Consider the following 25198-nt stretch of genomic DNA (forward strand, 5'->3'; position numbering starts at 1 on the left):
GGTACATGCCACACGCGGGTCCTATGGACTTACAGGCCATTCCCTACTTTTAACATAACTGGGCTTGCTTCACCTATGCACCTAGTCCCCAATTTCCACAGAGTTGAAACGTTGTCCCGCACCGGGCAACGTTTGACGCCGAATTGGCATCGCCGTAGGAGCATCGTGCTCTGATGACTGTGGGGCATTGCTTTCCTTAGTGCCTTATTCTCGGTTTGTGTTGCAGATTATTGTGGGGGCCATGAAAAGTGTCTCTGCCCTACAGTTAATAGTAATAGTCTTTTAAATCAACAACAACAACAACAGTCACTCGGAACGTAAGTTACAAAGTAGAGCAGGAAAATTAGGGCTCAGGAAACATCAATTCTTGAGGAAATGCATGTAATACCTAGATAAGGCCCACGCCACGTGGAAGATCGGGACACACTGATTGGAGGAGCATTTAGCCCCATGCCCGTACTATAGCATGATATTCAACGTGAATATATTCACCAACTTCCCTTTTAGGAAAGAAGGCAAAACATTCTGGGGACGGTAACAATGATCTCTATGAGATGATCTTTCAAACCGGCAATTGTCACATTGACACCTGGGCGCTAGAAATCGCTCATCGACTAGGACATACGTTTGGTCTATTTTTGTCGAAAAAGGAGATAACTATAGGGGTATCTGTTGTATAAAAGGATGGAAGGCCTTCACATCATTCTACTGTATCCTTCTTTTGACAACCTACAGTTGAATTCAAAATGCGTTCTATCCTCCTCGGAACGTCCCTTTCGCTCGTTTATGCAGTCAGTGTAGCTGCTGTCCCTGGCTCCAGTGCTAAAGCCTCCTCTGCAGTACCCTCTGCAACTCCTGTATTTAAGGTACAGAACCTGGCCGTCGCAGCAGACACAACCGCATCGTCCGCATCGTCTTGGAAGGAGGCCCAGTGCACTACCGACATCACTGACGCGACACTGGATCCCACTGCTCGTTGGGAGGCAGCCAAAGCCGACGATGCCCTGAACGAAGCCCTGAATGCCTGGTCTACTTCTGGTGCTGCTAGTGGCTTGGGATTCCCCGAGTTCATTAGCAACTACTTCACTGGTCCTGACAACTGGAACTGTGGAGATATCGGCAACACTCCTTGCTCCACGGTGATGACCTGTAACCAGGCCGACTATCCCGCCGGGTGAGTAGGCCCGGCTTTTTCAGATACACAATACACGGAAGTGAAGGCTAACATAGGCATGTAGATATCTGATTATGAATTCTTTCTCTTCGATCCACCAGGTAATCATCTTTTTCCTGAATTTCACGGGCAGTCAACTAACTAAGACTACCTTCTGCCAGCTTCATCAACAAACCTATGACGCTCTTGGAGATGCCCTTAACACAATGCAAAATGACATTGGTCAATTTGCGAGCGTCTTTGCGCCTCAGGCCGAAGACAATTCCGAGATATTCAAGTACATTATCGATGCCGTGGTCTTAGTGGCTAGCATTGGCAGCTCATTTGCATGGAATATTGGTAGGTGTATGTTCTGATAGCAATATGTTTTTGGTGCTAATGAGGTATCACAATTGTAGCGTTCAAAGGCCTCGCTATGGCCACATCAAAGTGGTTCTCGATGGGAAAAGACGTCACCAACGCAGCGCTCATTTCCTTTTCCACCGCTATGGGCAAAGACTCTATGCAGTCGTCAGTTATATCATCCTTCTCGGGTTTATCCTTGAACTAATTTATATCTTACAAACAGCGCTAAAGATGCATTGGGCACCCAGAATGGCATTTCCTCCGCTCTTGGAACTTACTTCTCGGCCTGGACTGGCTTGGAGAGCGGATATATCACCTCACTCTTTGCTGGAGCGAGCGATGAGGTTTCAATTGACGCTCTGAAAACCCTGACTGCGAACGGCTCAATGCTTTTACTTTCGCCTAAAGTAGATCTGAGTGGAATGACTGCCCAAGCAGAAATGATCCTCTACGGACAGTTGATTCCGGCCGCTTGGGCGATATCCCCTGAAACCCTCTATCCCCGTATTCTGTAAGAGGAACATCCTTGTATCATTTTCCGAATGAGAAGAAGTTACTAACCAGTTACCTTTTATCGACAGGCGGAAGGCCGGAGCTTGTTCTACATCAATTGACGGAGATGTTCTCAGTTACATGTCTAAGGACACTCTAGTCGGCGGGTATGTCTGTTACAATAACGATGCTTTCTATGTCGTGAACATCAATACCTCTCCCGGCATGGAGCCTTTTGAAGCCCTGCCTGGAGGAAATCATCAAACCCTTAATGGCAATGACTGGGGCGGTGTCATCCTCGAGGATATAGTCCAAAGTTCATATCAGGCATACCAGCTGAATGGCAACGCAAATGGCTATGAAATCCCAGCTCTGTCAAAGATTATCGATGGATCAGGCACAGAGGGTGATTTGGTTTTCGAGAATGGAATCCGCACCCCGGGATTCTTCACCCTGCCAATCTGCGACGATATCGAGGCAGCATCCAACACTGTCGAGGGGGGTAGCGCAAAGGGGAAATACTGGCCTTGCGATGCACCCGCAGGATACAATGCTGGTGGAACTAACGTGGTGCGTATCTAACAAAAAGAAGAGAATCTAGTGTGAAGATTATTTTTGCTAACCTTAAATCATGAAGCACGTCAACAACGGATGCATTAATGTGAATGGTGAGAATATCTGCAAGTCTCAGACCAAGTACACCAGTATGTTTCCACGATTCTTAAGATCTCCTTCTGTGTGGATCGGTATACTCACAAGACAACAGACATTGCAGACCAAAGCACTGGCGACATTACCGCGACCATCTACGCCCAGTTCGATGGTGACGACAAGACCGACTACAAATTTACTCCTGGCTGCAAGCTGGAAGCTTCCTGGCCCCGCGCGTATGGTGACGTCTACTTCGGAGCCAATAACTGCCTGTACGATTCGACTGGCACGAACATCAATGGCCAGTGTTGCACCGAGACAACCACGGACTCGGTTCTTAACCCGTACTACGGATATTAGGTGAGTGTGTTGGTGTGGACAGTAGATGACACTGAAGGTGTCATGTACCATAGGAGGTGTATGTATGTATGAGTGTGTCCAAGTTGTAGATGGGAGAAGTTTGACGTATTCTCATTACGAGGATATCAGAGAAACTTCTTACACTCGGCTACTTAGATCAGGCGGATCATGGCCAGTTCGTCCTTTGTTCTAAGTTAGAGGAATGAATTGATTGTCCTTGTTCCAGGGAAAATACAAGATACCGTAGATGTAACATGGGGTCCAATTGTATAGTTCAGTTCACAGGAATTCTTTCCGTGTGGCATCTTCGTCACCACCACACGCAACGCTTAGGAAGACTCATTTAAATACATAGAACAAAAATAAAACAACAAAAAAAGAAATCTCAGGTTTGGTTTTTAGGAATAGCCGAACGCGGGGGTCGAACCCGCAGCCTTAAGATTAAGAGTCTTACGCTCTACCGATTGAGCTAGCCCGGCCGGGCTGTTGAAGACGGTTAGAGGATATGGCTATTTATGGGGATGATGGTATTATCGAAGGTAATAGTCGTCTAAGATATGACTATTAAAGGCACTTTTTAGTCGAGATATATGTTGTTTTCTAGTTTTATATAGAGACAGAAAATTCTGGCAGTTTGTTGCCTCATGGTTAAGGCTAATAATTATTTGATAGAGCGGTACGGAGTCGTCCATAGTCGACAATAATGAAGACTATCTGCCTTCCAAAGATAGAGCAGAAACTGGAATGATCGGCAATTGCCGAGCAAAGATGTGGAAAGATCCAATTGCGGGGAAATGATTCGAGGGGTTTGCCGATGAGGTGGATTGGTCGCCTACTGGAAGATAATGACGGGGCCTATGGTCCGGTTTGCTCGGATATATAAACCCCGGATGAATACAGGGATATACTTTGACAACTACTTTTCTAACGCAACTACATACTTTGATATTACCTCCAACATGCAAGTAAAAGGTACCACCGCATAAATTGGATCAATTGAAGAGTATAAATACTCACACCTATACAGAAGACAATAGCAATGACCTGGCCGACGTCATCAATCGCTACAGGCCAGATCTAAAGCCCTTCGAAGATGTTTACCGTTACCTCCACACCAACCCCGAATTATCAGGCCAAGAAGAACAAACAGCAAAGATAGCATCCGACCACCTCAAAACCATTGGCTTCGAAGTCCACACAAAAATCGGCGGCCATGGCGTGGCAGGAGTCCTGCGCAACGGCAACGGCCCAACAATCCTCCTACGGGCGGATATGGACGCCTTACCCGTAGAAGAACAAACCGGTCTACCATACGCAAGCACCCGACACGTCAAAGATAAAACCGGAGCCGATAAGCCCGTAATGCACGCCTGCGGACACGACTCCCACGTCGCAACGCTAATGGCCGCCGCGACGCTCCTGCAATGTGCGCGCGACCACTGGTCCGGAACCCTGATCTGTATCTTCCAGCCCGCCGAGGAAAACCTCGATGGCGCACGGGCAATGCTGGATGATGGGCTATACGATAAGATCCCCAAGCCGGAGCTTGTGCTCGCGCAGCATGTCATGCGCATGCGCGCGGGGACGGTCAATCTCCGCGCTGGTCCGCTGCTGACTGCCGCTGATTCCTTCAATATCCGCGTCTTTGGGCGTGGAGGTCATGGGTCCGCGCCTCATACGACTATCGATCCGATTGTCGTTGGTGCGGCGATCGTTATGCGATTACAGACTATCGTTTCGCGAGAAGTCACGCCGGGCAAGTTGGCTGTTGTTACCTGTGGTAGTATTCATGCTGGACAATCGCCGAATATCATCCCGGCGTATTTGGATCTGCAATTGAATGTGCGGACTTATGATGCGGAGGTGCGGAAGCGCGTGTGTGCTTCCATTCATCGCATTATTGAGGGTGAATGTCTGGCTGCTGGGGTTGAGCAAAAACCTGAGATTAAGCTAACTTATTCGACGCCGTCGACTATTAATGATGGGAAGACTATTGATGCACTTCGTGAGACTTTCAGTCCATACTTTGGTGAGCGGCTGGTTGATATGGAGCCTCCGACAGCTAGCGAGGACTTTTCTTTGCTGGCGACTGCTGTGGGCGCGCCTTATGTTATGTGGATGTTTGGTGGAACTGATCTTGAGACTTGGGATGATGCTGTTGCTAAGGGGACTGTTGATGAACTGCCTAGTAACCACTCGCCGTTCTATGCGCCGGTTATGCAGCCGACATTGTGTACGGGTGTGGATGCCATGGCACTCGGGGCATTGACTTTCTTGAACAAAAAATGAGTATAGACATTATTATTTTGCATAAAACCATTCAATTATTCAAGACATAATTTTTCACCCCCTGAAGCTAAGATGTAAAAAGTGAGACAAGGCGAAAGTGCGGGTGAGGTCATCAACTTCCCTTAAAAAAGTGGCAACATCACATCTCTCAGCATCACATCAAAACAACATATACATCAAATCCAAAATGGCATCTGCCCAACCCACACAAATGAAAGCCTGGCTCTACTCCAGCACAACCAACGGCCTGGAAAAGAACCTCAATTTCGACGCGTCGGCACGCGCACCGCCAGCCGTCCACGGCAACAATGTCCTAGTCCAAGTCCTCTCAGCCTCGCTGAATCCCGCCGACTACAAAGTCCCTGAAATGGGCCTGGTAGGCCTAGTAGCACAAAAATTCGTCATCGGCACACCCGCCTCACCGGGAATGGACTTCTGCGGACGCGTGGTCGTCTCCGGCGACGACGCGACCGAGTTTTTACCCGGTCAGCTCGTGTACGGCTGTCTCAGTCAGCCCGGCCAATTCGGTTCTTTGGGCGAGTACCTAGTGACATCTGCTAGTCTGCTTGCGCCCGTTCCGGAGGGCGTGGAGGTTGATCATGCGGCGTGCATCGGTATTGCCGGACAGACGGCGTACCAGTCGTTGGCTGGGTACGTCAGTGCCGGTGATAAGGTGTTTATTAACGGCGGCTCTGGAGGATGTGGAATTTTCGCGATTCAAATTGCTAAGGAGATGGGATGTCATGTTACTACTACTTGCTCGACGAAGAATGTGGAGTTTGTTCGTGGGCTGGGCGCTGATGAGGTTATTGATTATTCGGTTGAGGAGGATTTGGTTGCTACGCTGCGTGATCGTGGGGTTGTCTTTGATCATATTGTTGATCATATTGGATACCCTGCGCCGATGTATCGTGAGTCGCATCACTTTTTGGCGGCTGGGAAGACGTTTGTGCAGGTTGGTGCGTCGGGCGTGGGGACTTTTGTTGATCGGTTGATTTGGCCGAGTTTCTTGGGCGGTGGAAAGAGGAAGTATGTTGTCTTTTTCTTCAAGAATACTCGTGAGGATCTGGTGAAGATGGGGGAATGGGTGCAGAAGGGGGCTGTCAAGATTCAGCTGGATACTGCCTACGAGTTTGAGGATGCTGTGAAGGCATTCGAGAAGCTTCGCTCTGTCCGTGCTAGAGGAAAGATTGTTGTACATGTGGCTAAGCCATGAGTTGAGGTCAAATACAAATATTTCCTTGTCAGCCGAAGTGGTCATTTTAGGGTTTGACGAGACTACCTCTCCGCACCGAATCAGGAAATCATCTAAGAAAGGCATAGTAGCAAGCTTCGACGTAAACTTGACGATGTATCTGACTGTGTGGGTGAATGAAATGGTACTGTTCTCCTTTTCTTCTTCCTCTTCATCGCTTAACACTTTGCAATCATCAACAAGTTGAACAAATTTGCTTGTTCAATATGCAATTTCCATTATTCCCTTGTCTGGGTACATTTGCTAGGCTCCCCATAGAAATCCGCCTGATGATATGGGAGTACCTCTTCTCAACCCTTCGCATACAACCACTCAAGGACATCCTACACAAACACAACCCCCTATCCATTCTTTGCACTAGTCGATACCTCTACAGTGAGGTTTCGTCCCATTTATTTCACGACTCCGTTCAACACATTTCACTGAACCCAAAATATAACGAGGAAGAGTGGATGGTCATACAATTGAAATCCAGAACCGTGGACATCAAGTGGACTCTCAGGAATAGAGCAGACGCCGAAAAACATTTCCACAACTTCCCGCATTCGAAGACGACGCTGAACATACATATCAATTCCCCAGATCCAACAGATCCCGGTCAAATGGTGTTGATATGGCAGAAAGCAAACTCGCTAGTCGATCTTCTAATTAGCACCACTCAGTCAGATATAGTGGTAGCCACAAATGGTGTATGGCATTCGGACCCACCAGCTCACTGGCAACGAGACAAAGATACATTTTATGGGATGGGTGGTCTACGGGAGACAATCAAGTCTAGCAAATACCGCCCCGACTCCGACATTGCCGTCTTACCCTTCGTTCGTCTGGAACTATGGGTCAACGATCCAGCAACAAATGTGCCCGCCATGTCAGACGATGTATACGTACACCTACACCGGCGTCTCGTATCTTTATTCGATCAAACCGGCATCGAGATTAGATTAAAGAAGCTTCTCTACATGAACCAAGACATAGCCGTCCAGCAAATTGAAAGCGCAATCATCGACACCAACATGTTCTTGGAAACAAGCCTGGATGAACTGCCAGGCGAAACAGCAAGTTTCCTTCGTCTTGAGAGATTCAAAAATTGGTTTGAAGACGGCACAAGCTGGGAATCGTTATACGAAACACAACTCTACAACCAATTATGTACCTGTCCCTGGGTTATCATGAACACGGATCCGTGGCTCCATCAATCGAATCAGAGATATATCATGCTCATTCTACTACACCATACTATGTATGCCTTCAGATCAGATTCACATGACGGAGGGATTTATGACAATTCGAGAATATATACGAGATGGGACCAGGGATTGTGGTCGGAGATATTTCCATCTGGTCTTCCGCCGCTCAGCAATGTTCAAGTCTGGCTTTCGAGGTTCTGGCCGGATAACTTTCAGTTTCGAAAAGTTCATGCCTATACGGATTGGTTATATCGACGACGGGCGGAGGAAGCTGGAGTCGAGGAATGTAGATGTCCACTTGTACACCGTTTGATCTTGTGGGGCAATTGAAGGGTTTCAAGGTTGGATTTATTGGTGAATATCGAAGGTAATAGTATGTGTTGGATCTTTTGGTTCGGGTCGGATTGGACAGTCATTACTGGTGAAGCAATATCATATCTACCAGGCTGATGGAATGATTTGTGGTATGGGTGGGTTGGAATATTGGAATCTGCTTCATGTCTATTGTGAAGGGAACTAGCTAAGGATATCAACAGATCATGTTTTCACTACGAATTGTTTATGCTTATAGTTGAGACAGAATATCAACCATTCTTACCGCAATAGTTGAGTGACAACAATTTGTGCATCCCTAGAAACGTCGATTTGCATATTTCAAGTCGTTTTCACTACAAGGGGATCTACATCGTATTCGGTTCTCCAGAGAATCGAAACACTCTGAGATAATGTCTGCTTATCCCATAGATACTTAGAGCCTTCTGCTAGAGCTCGCTGCGCGCTTCGCGATATACTAAACCCAGTCCTCTAACAGATTTGCCTGTTATCACATTGAACCCTATAACAAAGAATGGGTTACCGTCGAGGTCGAGGGCGTTGCGATGGTCACCCCAGTCGATCACACGCTGTGTCCCATCGGGGCTAATAATCCGCGGGAACCCTTTCTGATGGGAGTAAACCTGGACAGGGCAATTTCCGCTCTAGCGTACCAATCAGTCAAACGAAGCAGAGGAGGGCTGGGAGTGCCGATATATCTTAATTTCACAAAAGCGCGGGTTGGAACAGTGGTTGCTTCTTGCCCATCAGGGAAAGGTAGTCTGAGGGAGGCATTCTGCTCCTATACGTCGAGTTTGGAAGCTATCGCCGCACCCCTGCAAACTTACTATATTCTAGCTACACCAATAAGGGGAGGAATATCTAGTAAAAAGACATCTAAAAGGACATCTGAAAAAACGTCCCAAGGTGGCGTAAGCGGCCGACTATTCTTGTTGTATTAAACGAGGTATATTTGAGAGATGTCTCCGAATGCCTATATGACAAGTCCTAAATACTCAATTAGAGAGCAGAATGCTTCGAGGGATCATCCTTTAAAGGCGCCGAATAATCATCGTCGTCCATATCAAGCATTTCAATCCGGTGCGTCGTCATGTTCTCCTGAGTCTGCGCCTCAACCTTCTTCTGCAGCCGTGCATCTTCCCCAAAGCCATCCTCGCTGTTCAGGATCTCACGAGCATCAGATGATTCCCGGTCTTTAACACCAGCCTTACGCTCATTCTCCAACCGCTCCTTCTCCTGTCGCTTGTCCTCGTCAGCGAGAGCAGCTTCTTCGCGCTCAATCTCACTGGGATCAAGGTCCTGAAGCCCGATAAGAGTAAGAATTCTGCCAAGCAGAAACTGGTAACGCAGGTGGCCGCTGATCATTTCGCTTACGTTGAGGTTCTCAACGCCTGGAACACCTTCAACTGGTTGCAATCCGGCGACACCGAGTTGAAGGCTGCTCGTTCGGTAGAGGAAAGCGAGGACGGAGTCATTCTCAGAGAACACGTTCACAACACGTCCGCTTACGACACTGCGAATCTTTTGCCAGTCCTCTGTGTCTGAAGGGGTGGGTGATCCCATCATAATTACTGACTCGACCAGGCCGTAGGCGTTTCTCCTTTCTAGGCTTTGGAGGCAGGAGAAAATCAGCCGAGATCCCAGAGAATACCCCATCAGGGTCACGGGTCGTTCTCCCTGGGCTTTGTTGATCAAGGCATCCGCGAGAACCTCACCCGCTTTGTCGGCGCGGGATTTGGCCACGCTGAACGGGTTGTCGACGATGCCAGCAACTTTCATAAGACCTAGGGGAAGCATCACCGCGCTCATGAGCGTGGAAAAAACAGTACGAGCCAAGACCTCACGTCCGGCAACTGACCATGCTGCACTAGTCACAAGGGCTGAGATCGCGTTACCCAAGTTCATCAAAGGCTCCATCTCCCAGCGAAGACCGAATACTTCAGAGTCGGCACCAATCACCCGCCATGGGACCACGAAGTTCGACTCCTCCTTGACCCAACCGGTGACACCGATGGTAACTCGTAAACGATGATCTTGCTCAGCGGACTTCTTGTCCGCATGCTCTTTATCTGCAAACTCCTTATCTTTCCCGTTCCGGCGGCGTTCTCCTCGGATCGGTATGAATGCAAAGTCATCCACTTCACGAGCGTACTTCTCCATCATACGACCAGTCATACGCCCACCATAAGCGCCAAACAAGCCGCCGACAACAACGCTACTTCCGGCCAAAGTACCCAGAAGCCCAGCAGCCGCGGTAGCGCCAAGTCCCAATCCGCCCATGACAGTTCCCAGACCCGCCGCTACCAATGGAGCTGCGAGCCCGCCAGTGAGGCCAATCAAAGCTGCTCCAGCCACAGATGCAATGCCAACTTTCCATTTCCTCATGTCATCCTTTTTCTTTGGTTGCTCTTTGGTATCTTGGTCTGCCGAGAGCGCCAAGGCTGTCTGCAGCAATCCACGAGCGACACTGACTTCGTCTTGATTGAGTATGTTGATATCTATGTTCAGACTGGACGTGACATTCAACATCAAGACTCTTGAATAAGCACTGTAGTGCTCTAGGCTGAGCATTAAAAGGAGAAGGGAGTGAAGAATAAGCAGTCTTGTTGCTTTAGGAAGTTCAGCCAAGGGTGTTTCCACGGGGTGGTATATTTCTTGTAATTTGGCCATTCTATCTTTATCCTCATCCAATGGAAGAACATCAGACTTGGCAGCGTCCTGCGGCTCTCCTTGGCCTTCCTTTTTGCCTTGACCATCATCATCTTTATTGACGACCGCGCCAACACGCAAAAGGACAGAATCTCTCCAATCCTCAAACGCAGAGAGAGCAGTGACTTTTGCTTGGGGGCTCAACGGCTTGCCATTAGAGCCATGCCGCGGGCTTCCGTTTTTTCCAGAAGCCTCCTTGCCTTGTGGTCTTGGGGGTAAGGGTGGCGTGTCTTCATCACGTTCCGCCTCCGGAGATGGACGCGGACTGGAGCGATTGGGAGAGTTATCCTTTGGATTTGTATGCTCGTAAAGCTCCAAAATGCGAACCCGCATTGACTCAGCTACCTCAGCGACGAGGACAGTTAAGTCAGCACGCTGCGACCGGTCCAAGATCGATGATAGATCTTGACCGCGATCGCTTTCTGAAGCATTGGATTGCTTGGATTCAAAGAATCCACCATGTTTTTCTTTGAAATTTTTGAACATTGGCGCCAAATAATGGTGAAAAAGGAGTTGACAACTTTTGGAGCAAACAGGCAGAAGCTGTTGTTCCAAGGTTGGAGAGGGGCGATGCTGTCATGGCCCCCGATAGTCACGGGTATCGGGGCCGCTTACTCCGCCAATAGCCTGAGGCAGAAACATCCGACCATGTTGATATCACTCTGCTTTGCTTCATGCGGAATATTTATGCCTCCTGGGTATTCCAATGCTGTAGAAATTCGAAAGAATAACTCAATTACCGATTTCAACAACGAAATATTTCCCCTTTGTCTTCGTAGCGGACCCGAGCGCATTCCCATCCCAAGCTGTTCCGTCCGGACGATCGTTTTTCTCGCCTGGGACTCGCTGGATTTTCCCCCTTCGTCCGGACACCTTTTCCTTAGCCAGAGCCTCCTTCAGTTTTTCGATTCCAATGGTTTCCTCTTCTATAGCAGCAGGGCTTTCGTCGCGAATTCTAGCCAGCGGCGCGACGCCGGTAGTATCAACAAGTTGAATCTCCTTCACAAAATGGATTTGAGACTCGAGTGTATCAAGCATCGACTGCTCTTCTTCTTGATTGGCAGGCTGGGGAAGAGCCGAGATGCGTAGTAGATGATGGAGTTGTTTCGGCGTGACTGATGGCGGCGGCTTTGAAGCTGGGTTCGGGAGTAGCGAACGGACAGACCAGTTCGGCGCGCCAAGTATGAACTCAATGTCTGCACTGTCGGACTTTTGGGAAGAATAGAAGCGAGAGAAGGTCGTGTTGAGTCGGGAAGGACCTGCGCGCAGCGACTTGGATAGCCGAGCAGCAGTGCGAAGGGTGGCCATTGTAGAGTATCTGGGGATGAGAACCTTTTCCGCGGGGAGATATAGGAAGGAACGTAGTCGAGTGAGATATACAGTCTAATATGAACAGCACAGTGTAAAAGTAGCCAAAATCACAAGTCACCAAAGTCGTTGGTCAACACCGGGGAGCTTAGGCGGATACCGAAAAATAAGTGACACCGCCTCCACGGGCCCGCCGATCGATGCTCTCATCGATAACAACCCCGTTTGGCCACAACACTCCAACTTCACATCGAATATCTGCGGACTACTGCCTATCGCAGGAAAACCAGACACATACATTCAAGATGACTCAAGATCCCCGTGTCCTGCTCCAAAAGGTACATGCTTCCCCGCCTTGATTGCATAGGCAATGACGATAGTCCGCATAGCTGACCAGACCTCGCTTGTTGCGACGAAATAGGCCGACAAAGCACTGTCCGGTGCCGCTGGCGGCTTCAGCTGGTTTGGAGGAAGATCAGAGAAGTATGAAAGTGCCGCAGATCTGTATACTCAGGCTGCAAATGCATTCCGAGTACAGAAAATGAGTAGGATACTTACCCCGCGACCTAGCTGGTTAAGCCAGATGACTGATGTGTGTCCTCAATAGACAAGGAGGCAGGCCAGGCTTTCGAGAAAGCTGCCTCCATCCAAACCCAGAACCTCAACGAACCCGACGACGCTGCCAATAACCTCCAGGAAGCGTTCAAGGTCTACCGCAAGACAGACCCCGAGGATGCTGCTCGCGTCCTTTCCAGTGCCATCCAGCACTACGTACTACGAGGAAACTTGCGCCGCGCAGCGACGCAGCAGCAATACCTGGCTGAGCTGTATGAGGTGGAACTTGGAGATATGAAGAAGGCCCTGGAAGCGTACGAGAAGGCCGCCGATTGGTTCGAGGGTGATAACGCTGAAGCGTATGTATCCCATGATTTGATTGATATCTGTCAATTCGAAGAAACAACTTGGCTAACATATACTTCAAATATAGCCTTGCAAACAAGCACTACCTCAAGGTGGCGGACCTAGCCGCTTTGGAAAGTGATTACTACAAGGCCATCACCAACTACGAACGCATCGGCCGCAGCTCTATTAACAACCACCTGATGAAGTGGTCTGTGAAGGATTATCTCCTGAAGGCAGGCATCTGTCACCTTGCCACAAAAGTATGTTGTTCCTGTCTTATTATTTTGATAGGAAACAAGGTATTGATTACATATTTAGGATCTTGTTGAGACTAACCGTGCTTTGGAATCATACCGTGAACTTGATCCTTCCTTTGGTTCGACAAGAGAGCATCAGCTGCTCGTGGACCTGACCCAGGCTGTTGAGGGTGGTGACCAGGAGGGCTTCGCTGACAAGCTCTTCCAGTTCGACCAGCTCAGCAAGTTGGACAAGTGGAAGACAACTCTCCTTCTGCGGATCAAGAATAACATTGAGGAAGCTGAGGAGGACTTCTCGTAGATGGCGATTGATTTCTTCAGTGATTCCCCGCGTGTGATGTCTAGAGAATATTGATTCTCGAGTTTTTGGCTTCTTCGTTCGTTTGTTTATCTTGAGAATTTTCTGGTCTGGAAATGAAAACAGATCAATGCTACCTATCATCCATTGCTTCTAGTGGTTTATTTTATCGGACACTTCCTTTCCTAGTGGTATTTATCACCTTTCACCTGGGAACATCAAATCCTCATATCCTCAATTCTGGCCATTCAGATACTACTGTTAAATACGGAATGCAAGTGCAGAAGATTCGTAATTCATCATTTTAAGATGCCTCAGGTCTATATGTACTTTTTGGGCGTATCAAGCTCCCTTCAATAGCAGAGCTGCCCCCATCATGTAATCAGTTCAGTCAAATGGTATCATATCATCCACCTCGCCAGTGCTCTTGACATCAACAGCTTACGCAGCAATCGCATCCAAAGCCTTGGCCTTGCGAGGGAAGACGCGCTTGTACAAACTGACACCCACAGAGTCTTGCGGGTTGATCTTGGCATCGAAGGTAGCCTTGAAGTATCCGTGTGTACCCAGGCTCTCCTTGAAGTATCCACTGCGGCCACGGCGGGTCCACAACTGGAGTGCCTTGAACCACTGGATATCCTCGGCGTTGAAGAACATGTACCGGATGGTAACGACCTTCTTGTGAATCTTGTAAGGGTGACCAGTGAGAATGGCACGCTTGGCAACCACGCGCTTCTGATCGGGTGCGACAACAGTGCCGGTACCGATCAACTCGAGTTGGTCTAGGGCAATCGGCTCCTCCTTGGCATCGGCGGTCTCCATTTCGTCGTCGCCATCCTCCTGCTCGGCTTGCTTCTGCTTGAAGACAAGGATAGGAACTGAACCCCAGGTCATGGGTCCAATCCAGGATGCGATGGCACTGCGACCAGGGTGCAAGTATCGGTCGTATTTGTGAACGTTGTTCGGCGTGTTATCAGCCGAGGAGAAGATGGGGTTGACGACCATGCGGCGGGCACCGCACTGGACGACGAGCTGCTCCTTGGCCTTGAGGGGCTTCTCCACGCTGGAGTTGAGGGTCATGCTGACGTTGACCACAGTCTGCTTGTGCTCGTGGCGGAGCAGAGAGAAGAGCGAAGCAGGCTTGGGGCTGTTGCGTAGAATGGAAGGAACTGCGCGAAGGTGGATATCCACGCGGATACCAGGGTTAACGCCGCCGGCCAAAGCCTCTCGGATGACGCGGGCCTTGGAGCCCCTGACATCAGCAAACTGGAGCAGTCGGCGCCAATCCTCAGGCTCGTAGGGACGATCCTCGGATGTTTCCCAGTGGCTGAGCTTAAGGTTCTTCAATCCACGGAATCGGGCCAGACGTTCTCTGGCAAGCGCGTTGGGGTGCAATTCAATTTCATCAGGGAACTCCAAGTCCTCTTCAGCCTCGGTCTTGCGGCTGGCGCGGTAGTCGGCCAGTTCCTGGGCCTCGTCCTCTGGGGAGGGGTCGAGGAACATCTCCGATTGTGGGTATTCAGTACCACCGCCCTCGGTCATGGCATCCTGGTGGTCTGGGAACACGCCATCCTCGGGTGCTCCAGCAGTATCCATCTCCATAGGCTCATCCTCATCCTCCATGTCAGATCCAGAGTCTGAGACGTCTTCGAGATACCAGGCAGACTGGTAATTTGAGGTACCCTTGGGCAACTTCTTAGGTACCGGGGGAATGTGCGAGTCATCGTCCGAGAAGTAATGATAGTCATCAAGCAGAACACCCTTCTTCTCTGTCTCAGCCATGGAAAGCATGTCGTCATCCGCCATTTCAATTTCTTCGGGAGCAATAGCAGCCATCTCATCCTGGTCCTCAGAAGGAGTATCCAAGACTTCTGCCTCATTGGCGTCAACGGCCATTGAATCATCCCGCTTGGGCTTTGTGGTTGCTAGCGGCGCAGCTGTGATCGAATCAATCTGGAAATCGCCCCATCCAGGGAGATGAACGATACGGTCTGCCTTCAGGCCCCGTCCACGAACAACTCCGGTGATGACAACATCGTCAACCACTTCCAGGTTGGACTCTGGCCACTGAACGTTCTCGACAAACATCCAGCTGCGATCGTCACGCCAGCGGATGCCCTTGGGAGTAGCAGTGCAGATAGAACGGATAGCGTTGGAAGATTCTTGTCTCGAGTCGAGAGACATAACCTTCTCAATGGAGGGGAAGAAGTGGTTAATGAAAGACTTCAATGAAGAAGCCACCTGGGGGCGCTTCTTAGGGGGCTCAATCTTGTCGAGACCTTGCACGACAGTCAACACATTCGAGATACCCTGGCCTTGAATCGAGCGCAGAAGCATCTCGCCCTCCTCATCAACCTCAACTTCAGACGACATGACCAGGATGACAAAGTCGGCCATACGGCACACATCCAGAGCGCTCATCAAGTCGTACTTGGCGGGAACGTACTGCACGCTCTGGCGGAATCGATCAATGCGCACGCGGGTAGGTCCATCGGGGGAAACATCAGTCAACACATCGACACTTTCGTTGATAGAAGCAATAGCGGCGGCGGCGTCAACATCGGCGGACAAAGGCACAATTGCGACATGACGGGGAGCACCATTCTGGCCGGTGAAGATGCTGGTGGCTTGGGATCTTTCCTGGTGCTTCAACGCCTGTCTTTGGCGAGCGGTGTTACGGCGATCGAGTTTCGTCTTGAGCTGTTGGTGGGGTGTTTTACGACCGCCCCGCTCATCACCTTCGATTTTGCCTAGATTGGTATAAATGTTAAAATTATATTCTTTATCATACTTGGGCAGTTCAAAAACCATACCTTTGGCCTGATCCTTCAAGGCGCTCTTGGAGGCATGTTTGCTCTTGTAGGGCTTGTGGGAAACCTTGGTGGTGGAGCGGTGGTGGTGCACGGCAGGCGCCATATTGGCGTTGGAGCCTTTGAATCGGAAAGGGAGGGAGTCCAGATTGAAGCGAGTCAGAGGTAACTCGACAAATATTCAATCAGAACAATTTATAACTGGTAAATATACAGAAACAAAAATGAAAGTGCCTCTGTAGAAAAAAAAAAGGTAACGATAAGAAATCAAAATTCGCCAGTGGAGGATAAGCGAGCGGTGAGCGCAAATCTTGGCGAAATTTTGGGCAAAACACTTTTTTTCTTTGAAAGCTACGATTCTCGTCCGCCTTCTTATCTTCCAGAGTTCTTTCGCAAACGAACTCGAGAAATTGCCAGAAAATGGCCGACTCAGCCGCCAACATGGCTGTCACCAAGGGCGACCACGAAGCCAAGATGAGACTCGCAGCAGCCGAGCAAACCTACGGACGAGGCAAAGGTGCCAATGCGAAGAGTGCGCGGGACAAGAAGCTGCGCGCAAATCTCAAGAGACAGGAATTCAAGCACAAGGAGGCTGTTCTTCAAGCCAAGGATGCAGAGATTTTGCTCGAGCACACGGAAGGATTCCTCGAACCCGAAGGTGAACTCGAGCGGACATACAAAGTTCGCCAAGATGAGATTCGGGACAGCGTCGGAATCGAGACAGCAAAGAAGGGATTCGAATTGAAGCTTCCTGATATGGGCCCCTACCGCATGGACTACTCTCGAAACGGACGAGACCTGCTGCTGGCGGGACGGAAGGGACATGTTGCGACGATGGATTGGCGCGAGGGCAAACTGGGCTGCGAACTGCAGTTGAACGAGACTGTGCGGGATGCCCGCTGGCTGCATAACAACCAGTTCTTCGCCGTGGCACAGAAGAAGCACACTTATATCTACGACCACCAGGGAACTGAGATTCATTGTCTGAGCAAGCACCTGGAACCGCTGTTCCTGGAATTCCTGCCATATCATTTCCTACTCGCAAGCGCTGTGAGTATCTTCGATTATTCGACTACTGAGATGCCATGCTAATCGGCCCTTCATATAGCAAATGAGCGGTCACCTCAAATACACAGATACCTCAACCGGCCAGACCGTCGCTGAGCTACCTACACGGTTAGGTAAACCCACCGCTCTCGCACAGAACCCATGGAATGCCATCCTCCATGTCGGACACCAAAATGGAGCCGTGACCCTTTGGTCTCCCAACTCTCAAACCCCCCTCGTAAAGGCACTCGTGCACCAGGGACCTGTCCGGTCACTGGCAATGGACCGCACAGGCCACTACATGGTCTCTACAGGCCAAGACCAAAAAATGAATGTGTGGGATATCCGCATGTACCGCGAGGTGCATTCATACTCATGCTACCAGCCCGGCGCATCCGTGTCAATCAGTGACCGCGGCCTGACCGCAGTCGGCTGGGGCACTCAAATGAGCGTATGGCGTGGTCTTTTCGATGCCGCGCAAGCCGACCAAGGCAAAGTGCAGAGCCCATACATGGCATGGGGCGGAGACGGCCAGCGCATCGAGAACGTACGCTGGTGCCCATACGAGGATATTCTCGGCGTAGGCCACGATCAAGGATTCGCCAGTGTCCTCGTTCCCGGCGCCGGTGAACCCAACTTCGACTCACTCGAAGCCAACCCTTACGAGAACGTACGACAGCGCCAGGAGCACGAGGTCCACTCGCTGCTCACCAAGTTGCAGCCGGATATGATCTCGCTCGACCCCAACATCATTGGAAAGCTCGATACCATCAACGACAAGAAGTATCAGGAGCAGCGCAACCCGGACCAGAAGCCCGAGGATCACATGGAGAAGATCAAGAACCGCGGTCGTGGTCGCAACAGTGCTCTACGCAAGTATCTCCGCAAGAAGGGTGGAAAGAATGTCATCGACGAGAAGCGTGTCAAGGCCGAGACGCTGCGCAAGGAGTATGCTGCTCGCACGAAGGACAAACTCAAGCAGGAACGTCTGGATCTGGGACCGGCTTTGTCCCGGTTCGCCAAATGAAATCACTGAGTTTGTTTCTTGCTTGTGTGATATCTACATCTTGTGGAGGAGTGGAGGAACCAACCAACAAAACCTCCTCTGCCCAAAACCACCCAGATACCCAGCCCACACGCGGCTTCTGTGACATATTGGAGATTTGGCGACAGCTGCATTCCAGGCGTTCTCGGGGAATATGTTTTGTATTCGGAGGGAAAAAGCAGTTAAACGTGTGTACCATCTACTTTCAACACATTGAATATATTGAACTTCATAAACATCATCTTCCAATTTCATTTCGTATTCCCTTCCAAGGTCATCCAAAAGATCATCCAAAAGGTCCCGAGTTATCCAATTCAAACCTACCACCTGGGCAAGATATCTACTCATCAACACTCCCAGACCCCCTAACAGCCCCATCCTTCCACCTCTGCAAACTAACATCATAAGCCCCACTCCCCTTCCAAGCACTAATAATCAAATTAACAATATGATTCATGCCCTTCCCATGCTTAACAACCGCAAAAACAGTCGGACCCCCCTCCCTCATCTTCGCCGCATCCCTCTCCATAACAGCAAGATCCGCCCCAACAGCCTCAGCAAGATCAATCTTGTTCACAACAAGCAGATCAGATCCGGTGATTCCAGGTCCACCCTTACGAGGCACCTTATCACCACCCGCAACGTCAATCACGTAGATGATGAAATCAGCCAGCTCGCGCGAGTAGTTCGCGGCAAGATTGTCGCCTCCGGACTCGATTAGCAGCAGGTCTGTTGAGAATTGCTTCTGCAGCTTTTGGAGGGCGAGGAGGTTTGCGCTGATGTCTTCACGCACGGCGGCGTGGGGGCAGCCGCCTGTTTCGATGGCGCGGATGCGGGATGGGGCGAGGGCTTTGTGGCGGGTTAGGAATTCGGCATCTTCTCTGTTTTTAGGAGGTTGGTTAGTGGTGAGATTGGAGATATGTGGTATAGTGTATGGGAAGGTAATGTATGAGTCCTGTTGTTCTGTTTTGGATGTGGGATGTATAGGTGGGTGGGGTTGGGGTATTTTCTCTTACCTTGTGAAGATATCGTTCGTCACAGCGGCGATGTTATACTCGTCTCGAAGAGCGCGAGATAGCGCTAGCATCAGGGCTGTCTTGCCGGATCCTACGGGTCTATTCGGATCCAGATTCACGTCAGTCACTGGCTATGCATCTATAGGTGGCGATTTGAGGGGATATCATATGCATTGGCACGAGGCGGGTGAAATAGAGGCTGATTGCAATGGAATGGGAAGTTCTATACATACCCACCAATACCAATAGTGAAGGCACGATCCTTCCAGTCTCGGCCCTCGATCAGAGGCATCTCGCGGTTGACGTAGGAGCCTGGACCATCGAGGATATCGTGTGCATGGCCGTGGCCGTTGAAGGGGTCGTCATGGGAGTGGTCAATGCCAGCATCGTGGGAGTGAGAGTGTGCCATTGTTAAGTCTCCAAGGTTGGTCGATGTGCCAAATTAGAGGATGTTTGGAGAAAAGTCCAGATGAGGGGCAGTTCTATATCCCTTGGGAGGCCGGTGTGGGGAACTGATATGATAACGAATGCCGAGCTTCGATATTATCAATTCGCCGATAGAGTTCGCCGATTTCGCCGCTCAGTTTGGATTTAAGAGGGATATTTTTGTATAAATTATGAGTTGGGAATTCATGGGTGTTGGAATACCGAGAAATATGCAATGAAAGATGTCCGAAATGAGCAATTCCATAGTAATATCAACCACGCTGCATATGTAGCTATAGACCCCATACTTCGACATACTTCAGTATACAACTACGATGCATCATGATTGGAAAGCAGGTATTTATGGATTCGTCAAGTAGCGGCAGAAAGAGGATAAGCCCCGAATGGGGAGAGATGTCAAGCCAAATGGAACATAGAACACCCATATGCACGCAGACGTAGTTCCCAAAGAAACGTAAGAGCCGGACGCCATATCATTCGCCAAACACGGATATCAATAGTTCTGTCTGTCCACAGAAGTAAAAAAAATGAACAGACTGCCAAGGAAAAAGCGAGCAATGGGCAAAAGCCTAAACAAAGACCAATCCAAAAGTCGTCAAATCCCAGACATGGATAGCAAAAAAATATCAAAATGAAAACCGAACGGGAAAGAAATAGAAAACATGCAAGGTCAGGCGATGATCCCGAGCCAACCAAGGAAACGCTGAAAGGAAGATAGAGTACATTAGGTCGGAGTTGAGCAGGATCGATGGGGCCCGACGCCACTTCCAAGTCAAGGGAAATGGGATGGGGCCTCAAACACTGATTAAATCCCGTCGATTGTGAATTGAGTCGTCATGTGCCAAAAAGCAAGATAGATCTTTCAACAGGACGAAAGAACTAGATGAGGAGTAAACAAACAAGAGTGGGCGCGACATGCCTCGCCCAGGTATCCAGTCGTACGCCGGTTCCACACCGCTTGAGACCGCGGGGAAAAATGAAAGCAAGGGAAAGCAAACCAAACTCCCAACCTGATCAGGCGGCGGCGCCTTTTTGTCGCTTCGGCACCCGAGGGCTAGCCTTTACTTTCGCTGAGCCCTGTTGCGGAGCGCCGTTAGCTTCGACTCCACCACCGTCCTCGGATTCCATTTTGACGGTGCTTGCCCGGCGACGTTTGTTGCCACCTACATTTGGACTGTTGTTCACGCCAGCTGGGGACGGCTGCATTGGTGGTTGCATCCCGGGGGGGCCGGCGAGGCTACTTTGGGCTGGGCTCGCGTGTGCTGAACCAGTCAGATGAGGCGAACCTTGCTGCCCGGGGAGACCAAGATGGGCCATGGCCGGCGAGGCAAACTGCGACGGAGCGCCCATGCTATGTCCCCGAACGTTTTGCATGGGTTGCATGCCAGGATTCATGGCTGGGTTCATACCCGGATTCATGCCGGGGTTCATGCCTGGGTGCATGGCTGGATTCATGCCCGGACTCATGCCTGGGTGCATCGCCGGATTCATGCCTGGATTCATGGCTGGGTTCATAGCGGGGTTCATGCTCGGACTTATGCCTGGGTTCATGCCCGGACTCATGCCCGGACTCATACCGGGATTCATACCGGGATTCATACCCTGATGCATACCCTGATTCATAGCTGGATTCATGCCCGGATTCATACCCGGATTCATGGCTGGGTTCATGGCTGGATTCATGCCTTGGTTCATGGGCATGGGAGTTGATACAAAGCCGGGGTTGGGATTTTGCGACTGGAGAGTGTTGACGAGATTCCGCAACGCATCAGGAGGTGATAGCTGCGGATTTGCCTGCGAAAATTGGAACAACATCTGCATCGCAGAAATGGTTTCAGCCACTTCCATGAATCCCATGACAGGGGTAGGCACGCCATTGGCAGTCACGTTGGAATCTGGCACTAATGATGCTGCTTGTTTAGGCTGAGCACGTTTTGAGTTCTTCGAGACCTTCGGACTTTGCTTTTGGGAATCGGCCTCCATGGCCAACAACAAAGACCGGGGAATGAACTCGTTATGGCTGACGACATTAATATCGAGCATCTCAAGCTTGTTGTGTATATCGAAGTGCGCGCGTAACGTGCCATTGGTGAAAAGCTAAAGAGATAGGCATTAGCAAGCTGAAAAGAAGAGGATCATGTGATAAGGGATGTACCTGGCACTCATTCTTGAACCAATAAATGAATGAACATTTCGGGGCTTCCACGTAATGCCCTCCATTTTGAGATTCTCGTTCGCGTGCACCTTCCACCACCATCTGAATTTGACTAATACCGCTAGTGAACTGAGTCAAATAATAACGTGCCAGTGCCGGAGTCCCGATTTCGAATTGTTTAGATCCAATCGTGTTATTCCAAACACCCTGCCGCAACACACCTACAGGGGAGTAAAAACGATCGACGAACGATTGCCAATACATCAGATCCTGGGTTTCATTGCGGGGTTGGAAGTTTCCCAGATGCTCAGCGTAGGCATGAATGGTCAAAATCGCGTTATTCTTTCTTTGCTGTTGCTGTTGTTGCTGCATCATAAGAGCATTCTGGTGCTGTTGTGCTTTCAACTGAACCTCCTGGGCCGTCATCTGCTGATTCTGAGGACCCGGCTGCTGGCCCTGGGCACCCTGAGGAGGTTGAGGCTGCGGACCAGGCTGTCCCTGTTGACCGGGCTGTTGAGACTGCGGCAATTGCTGCGATGGGGGATTAGGAGTTGCCTGGCCTTGAGGCGGGCCCTGCGATTGCGGAGGCTGAGTGGATGGCGGCTGAGAGGTCTGAGAGGGTTGAGGTGTGCCGCCTCCTGGTCCGCCATGCTGTGACTGCGGAGTGGCACTTTGTTCGTGCATATTCGGGGGCTGTGCTGATGCACGCTGTGGGGTATGCTGGCCTGATTGTCCATTATTTGCCTGTTGTTGAGCATGTTGAGCCTGCTGGGCCTGCTGGGCCTGCTGCTGGGCCTGCTGGATAGCGAAAAACTGCTGCTGCTGTTGAAGACTTGGCGGCTGGCCATGTGGCATTTGCTGCTGAAGGTGCATCATATTGACGGGTCGCATTCCAGGGTTCGCTTGCATTGCAGCCATTTGAGCAGCATTAAGACCTTGGGTACCATTGGGCATTGATACGGGGAGACCCTGTTGTTGCTGCTGTTGCTGTTGCTGCTGGTGCTGTTGTTGTTGCTGCTGGTGCTGTTGTTGTTGCTGTTGTTGCTGCTGCTGTTGTTGTTGTTGCTGCTGTTGCTGCTGCTGGTGCTGCTGTTGATGCTGATGTTGGAGCATCATTCGTTGCCGCATTAATTGTTGTTGCTGGTGTTGGTGTAAGAGATGGGGATTGTTCGCGACTATAGATTGACCAGGACGTAAGCATGCGATCGAGAAAGACGGCTAGAAGAGATGCAGGTATAGCGGGGGAAAGAAGTCACCGCAGAGGGCGCCGATCGCGTGTTCCGTAGCCTCAAATCTCGCACACCATCGCGTTAAGCAATTAGGAGGTTGAATACTAACAATTTTGTTGGAATTGGTTGTTCTGAAGCATATGCGCCTGCGCGGGATTCAGGTGGGAGAGGGCATGGGCATTTGGGCCGGGGCCACCAGGACCACCAGGACCACCAGGACCAACTGTCCCAGCGCCCGGGGGCATGCCCGCCATCATCGGGCCCGGTTGGCTGACTTGGGGTCCTCCCGGCGCAGACACACCAGGATGCATTTGCTGTACCATTCCAGCGCCGGGGTGTCCGTTTGGATGTTGCGCGGCCATTGGGTGATTGGGGGGAAACCCATGTTGCGGCATGCCTTGGTGGGCAGGAAACGGCTGCGTCATCATCATTGCTGAGCGACGAAGTCACCACAAATGGGGGACTTCAAAATGATCGCTCGCGATGGCGAAAATGTGGGCGAAACGTGGCGTGGAGCGCGACTGGAGTGGGAAGACAACAGGCCGCTTTTAACGTTCGGGGATGGGCCAAGCCGTAGCGAGCGACTTGAACCGGTATTCAGCAGACGCGAGGTGCTGAAGTATCGATCGGGGGCCTCTTGGCCAAGTCACTCACCCGCGCAATGAATCTTTTTTTCCCTTCTGAGAGAAATGGGTGGTCAGTGGGGAGTGATAAGAGGTGAAGATGTCGGGGATGAAGGTTAAAAGTAACGGGGCTAGGGGAGAGAGTGGAGGGGCTGGGCTCTCTCACTCTCTCTCTCCAAACAGCCATCTCTTAAGGAAACACAACTCACAAGTAGTTTTTTTCTTCTTCTTAAGGAATCTCAGCATTAGGGGGCTGAAGGTATAAGGCCCAAGTCAGGAATTAAGGATGATCGCCCGGTGGAAGAGAGAGAACTGGGGACGGAGGATCCGGGTCCGTAGGGTGGAGGATCTAACCGAGACGACAACGCGATTAATCCAAAGAGAAACAGGGATAGAGAGGGAGAAAAGGACTGTAATGAAATGGGGAAATTGTATAGATCTTAAAGTATAAGCTCCATCTTTGATTATGATTTTTTTGCCCTTTTGGAGGCTTTTTTTCCCTTCTCCCTCCTCTCTCCTGCGCAGACTCACGCTATTCCCAATCGGTAAATCACGTGGTCCTTTCGCGGCTTTTTCTTCACAACTTTTTTTTTTTCTTTTCTTCTTCTTCATCTTCCTCTTTGTCTTTCATTCTTCTTTTCAATGGTACACGACTGGACGGACTCCTTAGGAGTCATTCACACTCTTCCTATCTACTGCAGATTGCCATCTTTGAGGCCTATAATCACTACTGTGAATTACATTTGGCTTTGTGGTTTCATGTTCCTCAGGTTTCCGGAGCTCTCTTGATGTTGATTGCACCTGACCCCTGAGGATAGCATGATCCAAATGCCAATAGTACATCTTACGATGCTTCAATCTCGCCACTAACCTGATAGAGATCAGGTGATTGCATCTTGTGCTTAATGTGAGTTTTACTTCCTTCTAATTCCTGCATTTGCAATATCTGTTCAAGGATGAAAAAACACTTTACTTCTTTACCCTCCAAATCGACAATGCGGAGACAATACGGACCTTCCTTCCCGGTCGGTCTGCTACTTGCCAGTATATCTTGCTGAGAACTCATATATTGCAATGCATTTTTACCATGTTTTTGTTTTGAACAATTCACTAATATTGTTCTCAGTCTAGTTCCAACCACGATACATAAAAGGATATCGCTCGTTGTAATGGCGAATTGATCAAGTGACGAAAAATTTCTCGGATGTAAACTCACAGACCTGTTCTGAATGCGCAAAACCGTGTAGAGATTTCCGTTGCCTTCC

The 25198-nt window shown here is 50.0% G+C and overlaps 13 protein-coding genes across 13 annotated transcripts; 8 read left to right on the plus strand and 5 right to left on the minus strand.

Annotated features, from left to right (window-relative positions):
* Positions 1 to 746: 746 nt before the first annotated feature.
* Positions 747 to 1178, plus strand: N7455_009974 (uncharacterized protein; the record flags this gene model as incomplete). The annotated part of the gene is made up of 1 exon (XM_065606345.1): positions 747 to 1178. The coding sequence occupies one exon, from the start codon at positions 747 to 749 to the stop codon at positions 1176 to 1178; it is 432 nt and encodes a 143-aa protein (XP_065460308.1).
* Positions 1179 to 1380: 202 nt separating this feature from the next.
* N7455_009975 (uncharacterized protein) lies at positions 1381 to 3022 on the plus strand (the record flags this gene model as incomplete). Its single annotated transcript, XM_065606346.1, has 6 exons — positions 1381 to 1519; positions 1573 to 1684; positions 1743 to 2030; positions 2101 to 2581; positions 2649 to 2715; positions 2778 to 3022. The coding sequence occupies 6 exons, from the start codon at positions 1381 to 1383 to the stop codon at positions 3020 to 3022; spliced, it is 1332 nt and encodes a 443-aa protein (XP_065460309.1).
* A 959-nt stretch (positions 3023 to 3981) lies between these two features.
* N7455_009976 (putative zinc metallopeptidase) lies at positions 3982 to 5311 on the plus strand (the record flags this gene model as incomplete). The annotated part of the gene is made up of 2 exons (XM_040957459.2): positions 3982 to 3994; positions 4050 to 5311. The coding sequence occupies 2 exons, from the start codon at positions 3982 to 3984 to the stop codon at positions 5309 to 5311; spliced, it is 1275 nt and encodes a 424-aa protein (XP_040812115.2).
* A 187-nt stretch (positions 5312 to 5498) lies between these two features.
* Positions 5499 to 6527, plus strand: N7455_009977 (NAD(P)-dependent alcohol dehydrogenase; the record flags this gene model as incomplete). Its single annotated transcript, XM_040957521.2, has 1 exon — positions 5499 to 6527. One exon carries the CDS (start codon positions 5499 to 5501, stop codon positions 6525 to 6527), a length of 1029 nt encoding a protein of 342 aa, XP_040812073.1.
* Positions 6528 to 7168: 641 nt separating this feature from the next.
* Positions 7169 to 8066, plus strand: N7455_009978 (uncharacterized protein; the record flags this gene model as incomplete). The annotated part of the gene is made up of 2 exons (XM_065606347.1): positions 7169 to 7715; positions 7819 to 8066. The coding sequence occupies 2 exons, from the start codon at positions 7169 to 7171 to the stop codon at positions 8064 to 8066; spliced, it is 795 nt and encodes a 264-aa protein (XP_065460310.1).
* A 1019-nt stretch (positions 8067 to 9085) lies between these two features.
* N7455_009979 (DUF726 domain protein) lies at positions 9086 to 11281 on the minus strand (the record flags this gene model as incomplete). Its single annotated transcript, XM_040957477.2, has 1 exon — positions 9086 to 11281. The coding sequence occupies one exon, from the start codon at positions 11279 to 11281 to the stop codon at positions 9086 to 9088; it is 2196 nt and encodes a 731-aa protein (XP_040812096.2).
* Positions 11282 to 11527: 246 nt separating this feature from the next.
* Positions 11528 to 12103, minus strand: N7455_009980 (uncharacterized protein; the record flags this gene model as incomplete). The annotated part of the gene is made up of 1 exon (XM_040957401.2): positions 11528 to 12103. The coding sequence occupies one exon, from the start codon at positions 12101 to 12103 to the stop codon at positions 11528 to 11530; it is 576 nt and encodes a 191-aa protein (XP_040812119.1).
* A 200-nt stretch (positions 12104 to 12303) lies between these two features.
* On the plus strand, positions 12304 to 13722 carry sec17 (alpha-soluble NSF attachment protein SEC17; the record flags this gene model as incomplete). The annotated part of the gene is made up of 5 exons (XM_040957446.2): positions 12304 to 12441; positions 12525 to 12648; positions 12711 to 13017; positions 13092 to 13266; positions 13325 to 13722. The coding sequence occupies 5 exons, from the start codon at positions 12304 to 12306 to the stop codon at positions 13562 to 13564; spliced, it is 984 nt and encodes a 327-aa protein (XP_040812178.2). The 3' UTR covers positions 13565 to 13722.
* Positions 13723 to 14002: 280 nt separating this feature from the next.
* Positions 14003 to 16477, minus strand: N7455_009982 (small subunit rRNA maturation protein TSR1; the record flags this gene model as incomplete). Its single annotated transcript, XM_040957407.2, has 2 exons — positions 14003 to 16311; positions 16375 to 16477. The coding sequence occupies 2 exons, from the start codon at positions 16475 to 16477 to the stop codon at positions 14003 to 14005; spliced, it is 2412 nt and encodes an 803-aa protein (XP_040812131.2).
* A 314-nt stretch (positions 16478 to 16791) lies between these two features.
* On the plus strand, positions 16792 to 18445 carry N7455_009983 (WDR46/Utp7 family protein; the record flags this gene model as incomplete). The annotated part of the gene is made up of 2 exons (XM_040957505.2): positions 16792 to 17421; positions 17480 to 18445. 2 exons carry the CDS (start codon positions 16792 to 16794, stop codon positions 18443 to 18445), a joined length of 1596 nt encoding a protein of 531 aa, XP_040812070.1.
* A 358-nt stretch (positions 18446 to 18803) lies between these two features.
* Positions 18804 to 19915, minus strand: N7455_009984 (urease accessory protein UreG; the record flags this gene model as incomplete). Its single annotated transcript, XM_040957435.2, has 3 exons — positions 19713 to 19915; positions 19480 to 19578; positions 18804 to 19344 (listed from the first exon to the last, which is right to left on the minus strand). Exons 1-3 carry the CDS (start codon positions 19886 to 19888, stop codon positions 18804 to 18806), a joined length of 816 nt encoding a protein of 271 aa, XP_040812135.1. The 5' UTR covers positions 19889 to 19915.
* Positions 19916 to 20258: 343 nt separating this feature from the next.
* Positions 20259 to 23741, minus strand: N7455_009985 (LIM domain-binding protein; the record flags this gene model as incomplete). The annotated part of the gene is made up of 3 exons (XM_040957523.2): positions 20259 to 22023; positions 22082 to 23256; positions 23420 to 23741. The coding sequence occupies 3 exons, from the start codon at positions 23739 to 23741 to the stop codon at positions 20941 to 20943; spliced, it is 2580 nt and encodes an 859-aa protein (XP_040812082.2). The 3' UTR covers positions 20259 to 20940.
* Positions 23742 to 23780: 39 nt separating this feature from the next.
* Positions 23781 to 23975, plus strand: N7455_009986 (uncharacterized protein; the record flags this gene model as incomplete). Its single annotated transcript, XM_065606348.1, has 1 exon — positions 23781 to 23975. One exon carries the CDS (start codon positions 23781 to 23783, stop codon positions 23973 to 23975), a length of 195 nt encoding a protein of 64 aa, XP_065460311.1.
* Between the last annotated feature and the right edge of the window lie 1223 nt (positions 23976 to 25198).

Source organism: Penicillium solitum (genome assembly GCF_028829755.1).
Source record: "Penicillium solitum strain IBT 25940 chromosome Unknown utg000008l_segment0_segment0, whole genome shotgun sequence".
Taxonomy (NCBI): Eukaryota; Fungi; Ascomycota; class Eurotiomycetes; order Eurotiales; family Aspergillaceae; genus Penicillium; species Penicillium solitum.